This window comes from Equus asinus, chromosome 26 (genome assembly GCF_041296235.1).
Source record: "Equus asinus isolate D_3611 breed Donkey chromosome 26, EquAss-T2T_v2, whole genome shotgun sequence".
Classification (NCBI taxonomy): Eukaryota; Metazoa; Chordata; class Mammalia; order Perissodactyla; family Equidae; genus Equus; species Equus asinus.
This window is the reverse complement of record NC_091815.1, coordinates 24398676-24412919: the sequence shown is the minus strand read 5'-3', so window position 1 is coordinate 24412919 and position 14244 is coordinate 24398676. Positions and strand designations below refer to the sequence as shown.

General features: G+C 52.5%; 1 protein-coding gene across 1 annotated transcript; it reads left to right on the top strand.

Moving 5' to 3' along the window:
• Nucleotides 1-620: 620 nt before the first annotated feature.
• Nucleotides 621-10064, top strand: LOC106836106 (interferon lambda-3-like). The gene is made up of 5 exons (XM_070499532.1): nucleotides 621-668; nucleotides 9227-9304; nucleotides 9575-9714; nucleotides 9801-9879; nucleotides 9966-10064. The coding sequence occupies exons 1-5, from the start codon at nucleotides 621-623 to the stop codon at nucleotides 10062-10064; spliced, it is 444 nt and encodes a 147-aa protein (XP_070355633.1).
• Nucleotides 10065-14244: the final 4180 nt, after the last annotated feature.

Here is a 14244-nt window from a genome sequence, read left to right as displayed (position 1 = left end):
TGCATTTTGGTCTCATCCCAGTAAGACAGACCCAGCAGTAGCCAGGCAGCTGGGGTGACGGGAACCAACGCCTGTTCCCTGTTCTTCCGCACTATTGCTCAGCAGGTCCCCATGGTTCCTCCCCAGCCTGGGACGTTGCCGACTCCTGTCCACTCTCTCCCTGGAGCTGTGAGGGAGGGTGGAGAGGGTGAGGGTGGTGTCAGGGGAGTGGGAGAGAGAGAGGCCATATCGAAACAAAAAGACTTTAATCTTAAATAACATTTTCAAAAGTAACCCAATGCTCTGGGTTTTTCTTTGTTCTTCCCTGCTCTCTTAATGAAAAATGGGCAAAAGAAATAAAGCCGTCCCTTCTGTGTTTAATTTACACTACTCATGTAGTAATGATAGTTTTAGCAAATTTCCTGCAGTTTGAGACTTTTCTGCTTTAGGATTTTCGTGGTTTAATGGGCAGGGTGGCCGTGTGCTCACCCCATCAAGTTCCTGAGATCTCATCGTCCCTCCCAGCCACTTCCAGGCTGCTGGTAATGCAGAAGAGAGAAAGAGGGGAGGATCCTGGAGAAGGGAAATGGGGCGAGAGGCCTCAGGGAGGTGAACGGGGTTTGCCGTAAAGCTGCTCCTACATGGGGCTCCTGGAGACGGACTGTGAGATGGGAACTTCCGAGCAGAAGGTCAGGTGGGGAGGGGTCTTGGGAGACAGACCCTGGGGCAGTGTGGGAGGCAGGATGGGGTAGAGCGAGAAGCTAGCCCACGAGACAGTGGGAACAAGGCCTCGCCTCACCCTGCAGGGAGCTCTGGAGCCGGGGGCCTTCGGAATTGTCCCAAACTGACGCAAGGGGTTCGGCCTTTGTGTCTCCACGCGGGTCTGTTCCTGGCTGTGGGCTTCGCTGGATCGAAGCATAGACGTGGGAGAGGCGGCTCCCCATGGGTGAGGGAATTCCCTTGGAGGGACGAGGCTGTGTGCTCTCAGCGGCTCGGATCCCACAGTCTCCACTACAGTCCACCCCTTGCATCAGCCTGATCACTGGTCCACACACTCAGTCCGTCCCAGCTTCTCCAGGACTCTGGGTGGTCTGATCTTCAGAGGAACTTACAGAAGGAGGACTAGGAGGATGAGCAACACCCCCCGTCTGCGGCTGGTCGCAGGGAGGCACCTGGTGCTCGTTATTCCCTGCTCCACCACACCTTCCAGATTCCCTTCTCCCTTGCCCGGTACTTCTACCGGTTCAGGTGGCTGATGGGATGGAACGACCAGACCCTGATCCCTGAGTGGCCTGAGGCCCTCGTCACAGGGACCTTCCCAGGCTACGGCTGCTGTTTACTTCTTCATTTCGGTTTCACTCAATCTGGTCAACAGAGTAACGGAAGCCGGCCCCGTGGACGCCCTGGGTGCTGACCACGTTCCTCCTGCCCACTCTGTGCAGCAGGAGCCCACCTCCTCCTGACGCCGGGTCAGTCACCCTGTCAAGATGTCGGCTCCTCCTCCTGTTTGTTGGCCTCCTGGCAACAGAGCAGTGACTGGGTGACCATCAGAGCTTAAGGTTCAGTGGATTCTCGCTGTGCTCCCCGTGGAAAGGACCCTTCTCTGGGGACCAGGGCTCTGATTCTGCAGAGCCTAAACTTTTTCCGGTAGGAAGCACCAATGTCTAAGGTGGGTCAGTGGGAAGGGTGGTAAGCAATGCCGTCTTGGCATCAGCCCTGCTTCCCAGACTCCTTCTTCCACCTATTGGGCCCAGCACCATACAGTGATGGTGACGTAGGGCGGACGCTGCTCACCCAGTAATGCCCCCACTCCTTGCAGCGTTCCAGTTCCGAGCATGGCCTACGCTGCATCTTTAAGAGGCCGTTTCACGGCTCTGTTAGGGAGAAGCTTCTGGGCGGGGGGGACTGCAGTGGGACCCGTGGATCCCATGGTTGTGGCCATGCTGCACTTCCTTTGCCGTAAGTCCCGTGAGCCATGGCAATAGCACGCAACATCCTCTGTTGGTGGATCAGAGTCTGAAACCCCTCAGCTAGTTCTGGCCGAGGCCTTGAGGGCAGGAAAGGCACACCCATGGCTGGGTTATCCCAGCCGAGAAAACCACAGCCCGTCCAGGGTGGAAGGGATCAGTGTCGTCAACGTGCCACCAAGCAGCAGGCTGGTCTCCTCAAGGGTGGAGCTTCTGGCTGGCCAGCTTGACACTCAGCAGTGGCAGCAGCTAGATCAGTTATCACGAAGGGGAGCTCATGCTGTTGGGCCCCATGCGTGGCCTTCATCCTGACACTATGGCTGCTCCATTCAGGTGCCCAGGGTGTCAGAGCTGGGGAGGCTGATGACAGAGCTTGAGGGCAGCTGGGCAGGTCATTATTTCTCCTTGGTTGATTAATGGCACTTCAGTAGTCAATACTTTCTGCTGATCATTGACGTGCAAAAAACTCTTCATGCTGTGTGTCCACCTCATATGTCCGTTCCTATACCTCTGTCCCAATGTCCTCATCTGTGATCATTTCATCATTTTCAGGCTGATTCCAGGCAGCTGATGAGTACCAGGCTGATTGCCACTGCTCATAAGTTCATGGACAGTGACCTCGGGCTACTGCTCTTCCCACATGGTGGTCATCTGCTCTGTGCCCTGGAGCTCTGCCCACTGGGGAGATTCCCTCTCAGCACCACCTTTCAGGGTCACCCTTGAATTGAGCTGTAGTGAGACAAAAGCCCCTTTTCTTCTTGTCCCCACCTGCTGAGCCAACCCATGGACTAAGCTTAGCCTCTTTCTTCCAACATCAGCCAGTCATCAAGGACCCCGGCCGTGTGGCCTTGGGGATGAACAGAGGAACGGGCACTGATGCAACAGTGACGGATGACATGGAATTTGGGCCACCTGTTCAGGAAGCTGACTTGTCCTCTGACCCTGCCTGTGCCCAATCCTGGAGGCGCCACTTCCATCTTACAAGGAACAGTTGCCTGGCTCACCTGACCTTACGACTCAGGGGGTCAGACAGCTCCTAGTTGGTGACCCGATGTCTCGTGGGCCTGTGCTTTCTCTCCGCCATGACCCAGCAGCCCGCCAGGCTCGGCTTTATAAATGGTGGATGCTTTGCTGTGGTGCACTGTCCTGCCTCCAGAACCCTAGTGGGCCATGTGTGATTCTCCTCCTGAGGTTCGTGTAAACTCCACACGGGCTCCTTCCTTTCCCCAGATGCCTCCAGTTCCACAGGGTCTGTTAGATCACGTTTCGAGGGGCAGAGCTCACACCACAGCCTGGATCTGCGGCAGAGTTCTCTTCTGCATCCCGTTCAAGGGAACACCTTTCCATGTTTATGGCGTGGAGCGTTATTCCCAAGAGTGGAATGTGCTGTCTGCTGAACCCAAAGACGCCTACAAGCCTGTGCCTTTCTCTTTGTGGTGGGAGGTGTGAGCTGCAATAAGTTTATTAGGGGGGGTGCCCTGACACATCCCAGACTACTGGACCCCCCAAAACGTCGCTCATGTGGAGGCTCATAAACCTTTGACGAGTGTCTCTCCCACCTCTGGAGCACATCTTCCAATGCTCTTGTCACTTCTTCCTCATGCTCTCTGATCAACATGGTGCCACTGAAGAGTCAGCCAATGTAAAGACTGAGGAAGGTCCAGATGGGCCGGGTCCCGACAGCTGACGTCATGACAGAGGGCAGGACTGGAACATACCCCTGGGGCCCAGTTCAAGTGTGCCTCCTGGCTCCTAAGGGAACGTGAGCGGCTTCTGATCCTCCTTTCCGGGAGGGACAGAAAGTTTACATGTGCCGGGTCAATGGGCACAGATCAGAGAGTGAGACCGTGTCCATCTTCTCCAGCAAAGACACCATGTCCAGCACTGCAGCCAATCTGAGCTACACTGGGGGAAGTCTGAATGTCCACTGTCATCCACTCTGATCCATATGGCCTTTGAGGGGCTCAGACAGGTGCACTAAACGGGATATGACAGGGACCACCACTCCTGCGTCCTTTGGGTTTGAAGACGACGCTCACCTCTCGTAACCTCTGGGATGTAATGATTTCTAAAAACTTGTGGATGCCAGGATGGAAGGGAGCAGTCTCAGAAGCTGCGATGTGGCCTCTCCCCACTGAGCAGCTCCGTGAGCCAGACCTGGGTCAGGGCTCCCCTTCTTCCTGTCTCCATGTGTCCCCCACTGGCAGAAGGGACAGATGGCGCCTGGGTCCCCAGCATCAGCACCAACCCAGACCCTCTGCTCAGCACTTAGAGAGCCTGGGTCTTCCCCTTTCACCGGTGTGCTGTTTGCATCCAAGGAGGTTGCCATTGGCAATGCTTTGCTACTAAACGTTGAGCAACCGGCTCTCTTTAAGAAAAGCTCTGATTTGTAGCATTTTCCAGCTTCTCTGGTGTAGACACCACCACCACGGCTGACATCAAGGCGCCAACACGCGTCCCTGAGTACGGAATTCGGAAGAGGCAGCAGCAGGACCTCGTGACAGAGCATTTCCATACAGACACGATAGACACGCTGCTGTCCTTTCCGAGGGCTGTCGAGACAAAGAACCGTGACCTGGGCACCTTAGAACGTCGGGAATGTATTGTCTCACCCTTCTGGCGGCCAGAAGTCCCAATCAAGGTGTCCGCGGGGATGCGCAGGTCCCTGTGAACCTGTAGGCAGGATCCTTTCCCGCCTTTTCCTGCTTCCGGCGTCGCCATCCCTCCTTGGGGCCCTCGGAGGCACCACTCTCGTCTCACCCCCGTTGTCACCGGGCCGGCCTCTCCTTATGCGTCTTCTTCCTCTTTGAGAAGCAGAGCAGTCACGGGGCCTGGGGCCACCCTGAGGACCTCATCTTGACCGATTCCATCTGCAGTGACCCTATTTCCAAATGAAGTCGCATTCTGAGTACCAGGGGTCAGGCCTTCAACGTATCTTTTAGGAGGACACGCCAACCCATAAATAACCTCAAGGGCATAGATAATAGTAATGTATAGTAACAGGAAAATAATTAGGAATTGATTTATGAGCATTTATTACCTTTGTTTTAATACAACTTTTAATCATGAGGTTATGTAATTTAATTTTTAATGGCTTCGTTTAACAGTCAACTTATTAAATTCCTGAAAATTGAACAGTTGGCGCTCGTGAGTGGGACAAGCCGGCTCCAGCACCGCGGTCATGGGTCCCTCTGGGAAGGCCTGGGGAAGTCAATAGTGAGCACACTTGCTGCAGCATCCTAGGGCCATCCTCACAGGGGCCCGGCCTCCCCTGCCGTTTGGGATCTGAAAACCGACTCAGGTCTGCAATCGGGGCGAGGGCCCACGACTTCTTATTGGGGTGTCGGCCCTCAGCCTCGTCGTCGTCCATCCTCAGTTTCCCCGGATGCTATAAATCAGGACATGCTCACAGTGGCTGCCGTCTACCTTGCCGCTCGGAGGGTTACGTTCTCCTCGAGCTCCCCAGTGCCCTTCACGGGTCAGGCTCGCTGGCTGCGGTCCAACCTTGCCACTCGTCCCAATCATTGCGTCCAGCTGTCCTCTGGAGCCTGTGTCACCACCTCGTCTGTGTTATTTAGGGGTCCTACCATCGCCATCATCATCAGGGGGTCCAGCTTATGAAAGCATCCCCCGCCGTCAGCCCGGGCCCACGGAGGGAGCCACCTTGGAGTCTCCTGGTGACGCTGGCACACCCGTGCTGGCGCATTCCCTGTCACTCTGGAAACAGGCGTCATTCATGCAGCGTCTCCTGTAGACCACGCAGCCGGGTGGGCCTCCAGCCTCACGTGACCCATCCCCTCCTGCTGGTCCTCTGGGCCTTCGGAATTGGCACCATGTCTACCTCACGGAGTGTGGGCCTTCACGTTTTCCGAGCATATTAACCCCATCTCCCAGGCTGCTTCCTGGGATGTTAAATCCTTTATACAGGAGAATACTCTGGAATTGGTAAATTCTCCCCAATCCAACCATTGTGGGTTGACTTGTGCCCTCCCAGCTCCATCCCCCAAAAATATGTGTTGCGGTCTGAACCCCCAGGACCTCAGGATGGACCGTATTGGATATAAGGTTGTTGCAGGTGTAATTAGTAAAGCGAGGGCCATGCTGGCGTAGGAGGGGCCCCTAGTCCTATGCGACTGTTGTCCTTATAAGAAGACGGCCATGTGAAGACAGAGACACAGGGAAAGGGCGGTGGGAAGAAGGAGGCAGGGAGTGGAGCGTGCGGCTGCGAGACGAGGAGCACCAAGGATTGCCGGCACAGCATCGCAGGCTCGGAAGAGACAAGGACGGACTTGCCTGTGCCTTTCAGAGGGAGTGTGGCCCTCCCGACACCTTGGTTTTGGACTTCTGGCCTCCAGACCGTGAGACAATAAATTTCTGTGTTAAGTCACCCAATTCATGGCACTTTGTCATGGCCGCCCTGGGAAGGGACACACCAACCTCCCTTCTGTCACCTTCGATGGAGCGCGCTTGGGAGCCAGTCCACGCACACACCGGCTCCTCATGGTGCTTATTCCCATGCCCTGTGACATCCTTGGTGTCTCTTGGCATCCCAGGTGGGGGCAGGGCCTTATCAATGTGTTCACAGAGTCACATGTTTTTGTAAAATGAGCAAAAAAAATGTTTTTCCATTATGTTTCTTTTTTTTATTGAGATACAATTGACATATAACATTATATGAGTTCAGGTGTACAGCATAATGATTCAATATCTGTGTATATTGTGAAATGGTCACTACCATAAGTCTGGTTAACGTTCGTCACCACACATAGTTATAATTTTTTTTCTTGTGATGAGAACATTTAAGATTTACTCTCTCAGAAGGAAACCCTTGTTCACTGCTGGTGGCAGTGCAAACTGGTGCAGCCGCTATGGAAAGCAGTATGGAGTTTCCTCAGAAAATTAAGGGTAGATCTACCATATGATCCAGCTATTCCACTGCTGGGTATTTATCCAAAGAACTTGAAAACACAAACGCATAAAGATACTTGCACCCCTATGTTCATTGTGGCATTATACACAATAACCAAGACATGGAAGCAACCTAGGTGCCCATCAAGGGACGAATGGATAAAGAAGATGTGGTATTTATACACAATGGAATACTACTCAGCCATAAGAAATGATGAAATCCAGCCATTTGTGACAACATGGATGGACCTTGAGGGTATTATGCTGAGTGAAATAAGTCAGAGGGAGAAAGTCAGATACCATATGACCTCACTCATAAGTAGAAGATAAAAACAACTGAAAAAAAACCCCACATAGTATTGAAGATTGGACTGGTGGTTAACATTGGGGAAGAGGGGGAGGGCAAAAGGGGTGATTAGGGTCACCTGTGAGGGGACGCACTATAATTAGTGTTCAGGTGGTGAACATGATGTAATGTATACAGAATTCGAAATATGACGTACATCCGGAAAAAATAAAAATAAAAAAAAATTTACTCTTTCAGCAATTTTCAAATGTACAATATAGTATTATCAACTATAGTCACCACGCTGTACATTACGTCCCTGTGACTTATTTATTTTATAACTGGAAGTTCGTACCTTTTGACCACCCTCACCCATTTCGCCCCCTCCTGGCAACTACCAATCTATTTTCTGCATCTCTGCGTTGTTCTTTTTTTTAGATTCTACAGATGAGTGAGATCGTACAGTATTTGTCTTTCTCTGTCTGACTTATTTCCCTTAACGTAATGCCCTCAAGGTCCATCCACGTTGTCACAAATGGCAAGATTTCCTTCTTTTTATGGCTGAGTAATATTCCATTGTATATATACCACATCTTCTTTATCCATTCGTCTATCGCTGGGCACTTAGGCTGCTTCTATGTCTTGGTTATTGTGAATAATGTTGCAGTGAACATGGGGGTGCATGTATCTTTTTGAATTCGTGTTTTCATCTCCTTTGGTTGCATACCCAGAGGTGGAATTGCTGGATTGTACGGTATTTCTATTTTTAAATTTTTGAGCACTCTCCCCACTGTTTTCCATAGTGGCTGCACCCATTATGTTATTTAAAAGGAGCCCCTAAATTGTGTGAGCTTCAAGCCCCGCTGATCCCGGGTCTGCCCCTGCGAGTGAGAACAGCTCAAACCAGTCAGTCCACACCGAGTAGAGTCCACACACCGGCCGAGCCGCTGTAACACAGAGACCTCCCAAATCAGTGGATGAATCCACAGCCGCGTCATTCTCCACCACCTCCCAGCCCAGTGAGTGGTCCGGTTGGCAGGCTCTGTTCCGTCCTCCGGGGACCCGGTTCTCTGCTTGGCAGCCCCCTAGGGCGGGCATTCTTAAGCATGTTCATTCATCGGACCTCGTGGCAGCCTTGCAAAGCTTCTCAGAATAAAAGAAAGTACGCAGGACAAAGGAATCCAGTTTGTACTGTAATGCAGTCGTCACAATATTGTGTCGAGCTGTGCTATAGTAATTTATGCGCTCTTCATTAATGCATTCATTAAAAAGCCACCCATGGCAGCTTTAATAGCTACTGGAACTTGAAAGTAGAGAGGAGCATAAATGATATTTCAAGATGCCTCAGCAGCCACATTCATTCCCAACTCGGACTTCAGCAGCTGGGGGAGGGGAGAGGAGCCCCGTCCTTGTCTTTACTCTCTGCTGTCCCCCCTTTCTGACTCCTCTTCCCACCCACCGCGGCCCTCTCCCTGGTCATCTCCCCTCGCCTAGCAGCCTCGCTCTGGGAGCCTCCAGCCCCTTCATGGAAATGCTCCCTCACCACCCCCACCCCCCATCACACACCTACCACCGCTCCTTGTGGGTCGAAGCGGCCCCAGCCCTGAGGATGGTGCAGCTGAGGAAGTCACCTTCTGCGTCAGTGACCCTCTCCCTGGGTCCCTGGCTCTCCTGGCCCTGCCCTGCTCCCAGCGTCCCCAGCCTGGGGCTTCCCCTAGGAACACGTGCCACCCTCGGGCTGTGCTCTCCTGCATCAGCCCAACTGCCCGTGTGTCCAGGCTAAACATTGCACCATGGAGCTGAGGCAAGAATTATGTCCCGGATGGAGCAGGAAGTTCAGAGACACAGCTGGGGACAGAGAAGCAGGCTGAGACCCAGGAGGGGAGACTGAGGCCAGACATGCAGACAAGACCGAGGTGGAGCCTGGGCCATGGAGCTGAGGGCAGCGCCTGCGTCCTCCTTCTGTGACAGGGGCTCAGGGGTCAGGAATGGAGCCGGGGAAGGTGCCTTAAGACAGTGAAGGACACCTTCAGGAGTCCCCCACCAACCCTCCTGTTGGGGGCTGACCTCCGCCCTTGCCCTCTAGAGAGGGTCCTTCCGGCTGAAGAACCACACCTGCCGCTCCCGCCCCTTCCCCAGGACCTGGGACCTGAGGCAGCTGCAGGTGAGTGGGGGGAGTCAGGCCCCCGGCCCTCACCCGGCCCCCTTGGCTGGCTCCTCAGGCGGCCCCTTCAGCTTCTCCTTCTCTCCTTCTCACTGTCGCTGACCCCTTGCCCGCCCCCCGCCAGTCCCCCGGACCTCTTGCCCTCACCTGACCACCGTGCCTCTGCCCTCCCACCTGTCCCCTGTCTTTCACCTTCACTGTCCCCTCCTCGGTCCTGCTCACCTGTTCTCTCACGTGCGGCCCTCACCTGTCTTCTCTCCCCATCCTCAGGTGTGGGAGTGCCCCGTGGCCCTGGAGGCTGAGCTGGGCCTGACTCTGTGGGTGCTGGCTAACTCGTCCCTGGGGGACGTCCTGGACTGGCCCCTTGGCACACTGAGCCACATCCACTCTGAACTGCAGGTCTGTGTGAGTGCCCTGGGGAGCCGGGCCGTGTGTGTGTGGGCTCTGACCCCCCATCTGTCCCCCTCCGGCCCTGGCCCCGCCTCACTCACCTCCCTCCTCTGCCCACAGTGGGTCCCAGGCCCCAGGGCCGCCTCCTCCAGTGGCTGCACCGGCTCCACAAGGCCCCAAAGAAGGTGAGCGCCCAGGGAGAGACCAGTGTCTGGGGCAACTGGGAGCCCAGGTGATGGGCGGCCACTGACCCTGCGCTTCCTCCCCACAGGAGCCCTGGGGCTGCCTCGAAGCCTCCGTCATGTTCAACCTCTTCCGTCTCCTCACCAAGGACTTGACGTGTGTGGCCAGTGGACACCTGTGTGTCTGACCCCTGACACCCACCGGCAACCTGTCCCATCCCCTTAGACATGATTTGTGTACCAAATACCTCTCCTAGATTATTGCTTGCAGATCCCTATTTGTCATGCATTTACTCTTGCACTTTTTATACAACGTGTGAAAATAAACGATTTGTCTTTGACATTGACCTTGTTAGTATGTGACTGTATAAATGAATGCTGGGCTGCGTATGTGCCTGTGGTCCTCTGAGGGCGTGTTTTCAGGGGAAGAGCTAAGGAGGGTGCGGGGAACGTACAGATCAAGAAGGGGGAGAACAGGGGGACAGGAGAGAGAGGGAGGGAGGGAATATGACAGGAAGGATGAGGAGTGAAAGGATCCCTAAGGATGCCTTCAGCCACAAGAAACGGAAGATTTCATCGCAGTGACTTAAACATCTCAAGAAGTCATTACACCAAGTAATAAGGTGCTCAGAGGGAGGCTGTGGCTGGTCCAATCAGCGGGACAAGGGCTTATCATGGACCCAGGCTCTGTACCTGTGAGTATTTCTAAGGCTACGAGTCAAACCCGTGTCCGTGGTTCATTCTCCTAAACCTCCTGTGCTTCTAAACCCGGGGCGACTATGTCAGGGTGGAGGTCTCATGCGAGGAATCTCAGAGCTGTCACCTAAAAAGTTGTTGAAGTTCCACTGTGGGCTTCCTTTTGTGTGGACAATGGTGTCATCTGCAGTTTCATTTCTCCTTTTCCGATCTCTGTGCCTTTTATTTCCTTTTCCTGCCGTATTGCATTGGGCAGAACTGCAGTGCTACGTTGAATAAGATGGGGAGAGAGGGCGTTCTTGCCTCCTTCCCGATCTCAGACGGAAAGCATCGGTCTTCCACCGTGAAGTGTCGTGTTAGCTGCAGGCTTTCTGTAGCTGCTCTTGATCAAGTTGAGGAAGCTCCTCTCCATCCCCATCTTTCTAAGAGTTTCTGAAAATGACGAATGGCCGTTGAAGTGCGGCAAATGCTTTTTCTGCATTGATTGATTGATATAATCAAGTGATTTTTCTTCTTGAGCCTGTTTTGGTGGATTATGTGGATTCATTTTCAAATATTCAACTAGCCTTGCGCCATTAGAATGAGCCCAAGTGTGTCATGGTGTATAATTCTTTTGATCTATTGCTGAATTCCATGCGCTAATATTTTGTTAAAGATTTTTGTGTCTGCACCTTTGTGTGAGATCATAAATATACCTCACTTTTTAAGCCCATTGAGGTAGGGCTTCCTGTTACTTACAGTGGAAAGCATCCTTAATGATACCCGTGGACATGAAAGGAGTGACCCCTCAACGCTGAAGAATTCCGGCTGCATGGACGGCTCTGCCTCCACCATTTCCCAAGACGGTCATTGGTAGGAAGCTGCCAAGTGTCCTTCTATTCAGTATCCACGGAGGGCAGTGGAAGATGAATATTCGGGGGCTGAAATCTGGGAACCGGGCTCTTCCACTTATTCCCATCTATCTCTGTGACATCACTGTTTCTTCAAACCTCTGTTTCTTGAAAGTTTCACTTCAGCTCTTTATTTTTTTTTTAAAGATTGGTATCTGAGATAGCCTGTTGCCAATGTTTTTTTTTTCCTCCTTCTTCTCCCCAAAGCCCCCCAGTACATGGTTGCATATTCTAGCTGTAGGTCCTTCTGGCTCGGCTGTGTGGGACGCCGCCTCAGCATGGCTTGATGAGCAGTGCTAGGTCTGTGCCTAGGATCTGAACTTGTGAAACCCTGGGCTGCTGAAGCTCAGCATGCTGACTCACCCACTCGGCCACGGGGCCACCCTCTACTCCAGCTCTTTCAAATCTTCTCTGCTTCCTCATGTGCACTATGCCACCATGTTCTCTCTTTCTCCAAACAGATTACTTTGCCCTGTACCTCATGGAATCTGCCAGGTAGAAACTCCTCATACATCTCCCATCTGCCCCCCACACTCTCCTTGCTCTCCTATCACAATGGGTGAGCTACCTTCTTTCCTAACTTGGGCCAGTGCCCCCTCCTAGCCCCTCCTATCTCCTTCCTCCATAAGGTATCTGCCCATCAGCAGTCTCCCCTTTTATAAAATCCTTTCTTAATCCACGCTCTTTTCCCCAATCACTTCTCCATCTTTCCCTTCCACCGGCTCCATTTCCCGTCCTACTCCAGTCACCGCAGCTGCTACAGTTGGCTTCTGGCTCCAGAGCTCCACTCAAAACCACCAATCTCTTCCTAGCTAAATCCTTTCATTGCTTCTCCAGTCCTCACCCCAGAAGGGCTCTCAGCAGCGTCTGAGCCCCTCCGCACCAACTCCTTCTTGTAATTCCCTCCCACTTTGGCTTTTATGATGTCACGCTCTCCTCGCCTTCCTTCAGCTTCTGGCTGCTCCTTCTCGGTCACACGCCCTGGTTCTCTTTCTTCTTCCCACTTCTTAAACACTCAAGCTCCTCGGGATCCTGTCCTGGTCTCTCGTCTCTCTTCCCTCTTTATAGTCTCTCTGGAGTCGTCCCATATATCCCCGTGGATTCACCAACCGCCTCCTCACTGATGGCTCTTGTATCGGTCCACTCAGGCTGGGTTATGCGGTGATAACAGAGGACTCTCAAATTTCAGCGGCTTATAACAACAAGGGTCTATTGCTCGCTCCTGCAACATGCCCTTCTTGGCAGGCTGAGTCTCAGCTCCTCCCTGGGATCCAGGATGAAGCTGAAACCCTACCTGAGATATTGCTGGTCTTGGAGCAGAGACACAGGAGCATGGGGTGGACTATGCCCCGGCTCTTAGAGCTGATCGAAATGAAATGCACCGCTTCACTTCCACCCGCATTTTGTTGGCCCAAAAAAGTGACATAGCCAGGCCTGAGGTCAACAGAGCAGAGATTTATAATTTCCCCCAAGAAATGGATTCCTCACTTTGAAAGGGAAGAAGATATTTTGAATGATCAGGCAGTCTAACGCATCCTAAATTCGTGTCTCCAATTCTGATTTCAAGGACAGGACAAATTAGTTTTATTCTTGTGCGTAGAAACCAGCTCAAGTTCAGATCCAACCTGACAAGCCAATAGCAGCAAAGACTCTGACCCTAAAGGTCCCGTTGCCTTCTCTGAACAATGACCCTCAGGAAGGGGTTGCCCAGTGGAAATCCCCGGCGAGAAGAGCTGGTCTCCAGGGCTGAGACGGGAGCCCCGCGGGTCTGCTCTCCATGGTTCTGAACACCACTGTGCGCTGGACAGCATGGTTTCTTTCAGCCCTGGGACCTTGCCGGGTGCCTGTTAACTTCCTCAGCACTTAGAGATTTTTAAAAAATGAATATAGTCACATCACATATGGTTGTACAACAAATAGAACGATCCTATTGCGTAAGAAATGTAAACACATTTATCAGGGATTTTTTCTTTTTGCTTATAATGGAACCCCACTAATAATGGAAAAATGGAATCCCGACTCAATTTGCTTAAACAATCAGGGGTTTGTAATCTCATATGACAAGAAGCCTGAGGGTGAGATAGAGCAGGAGGTGGCTAATTCAGGAAATCACACCCTAGTTATCAACAGTCCATATCCTTCCCATCTTTCAGCCTTGCCGTGCTCAGCATTTCAGCCTCACCCTCAAGTTGGATCATCTAATGGTCACAAGGAGGCTACCACAGTTCCAGACATTACGTCCTCTGGGAAACGTATACAGGAAGAAAAGGGACAGCATCTAACCACGTGTTTTCTTATCACTGAGGAAAACCTTTCCCAGGATCCCCCAGCAGCCCTCCCTTCAAGCCCACACTAACATTCCATTAAAAATGACAAACCCCGCTAGTGCTCCTGGATCCCTTACCTTGTTCTACTTTCTTTCCCTATAGCACACATCTCCTTAGAACAAACCATAAACTTGCTTACTGTTGATTACCTGTCTCTCTACTAGCATACGAGCTCCACCAGGGCAAGGATTCTCGTCTGTTCTGTTCACCTCTGTGTCCCCAGCACACATGGCAGGTGCTCGGTCATAGTTATTGAAGGAATGAATGACTTCTCATTGGCCAGCATTGTGTCACATGCCTCAGCCTACATGACTCACTGGCAAGGGACCTGAGACAACTATGTTCGGCTCAGACCCAAGATGGTCCACTTCGTGGAGTGGGGCTGGAGCACACTTCCCCTGGAGGCTCAGGCCACAGCCAGGAGGGTAGATTTCTGATCAAACTGAGGTCCTTCC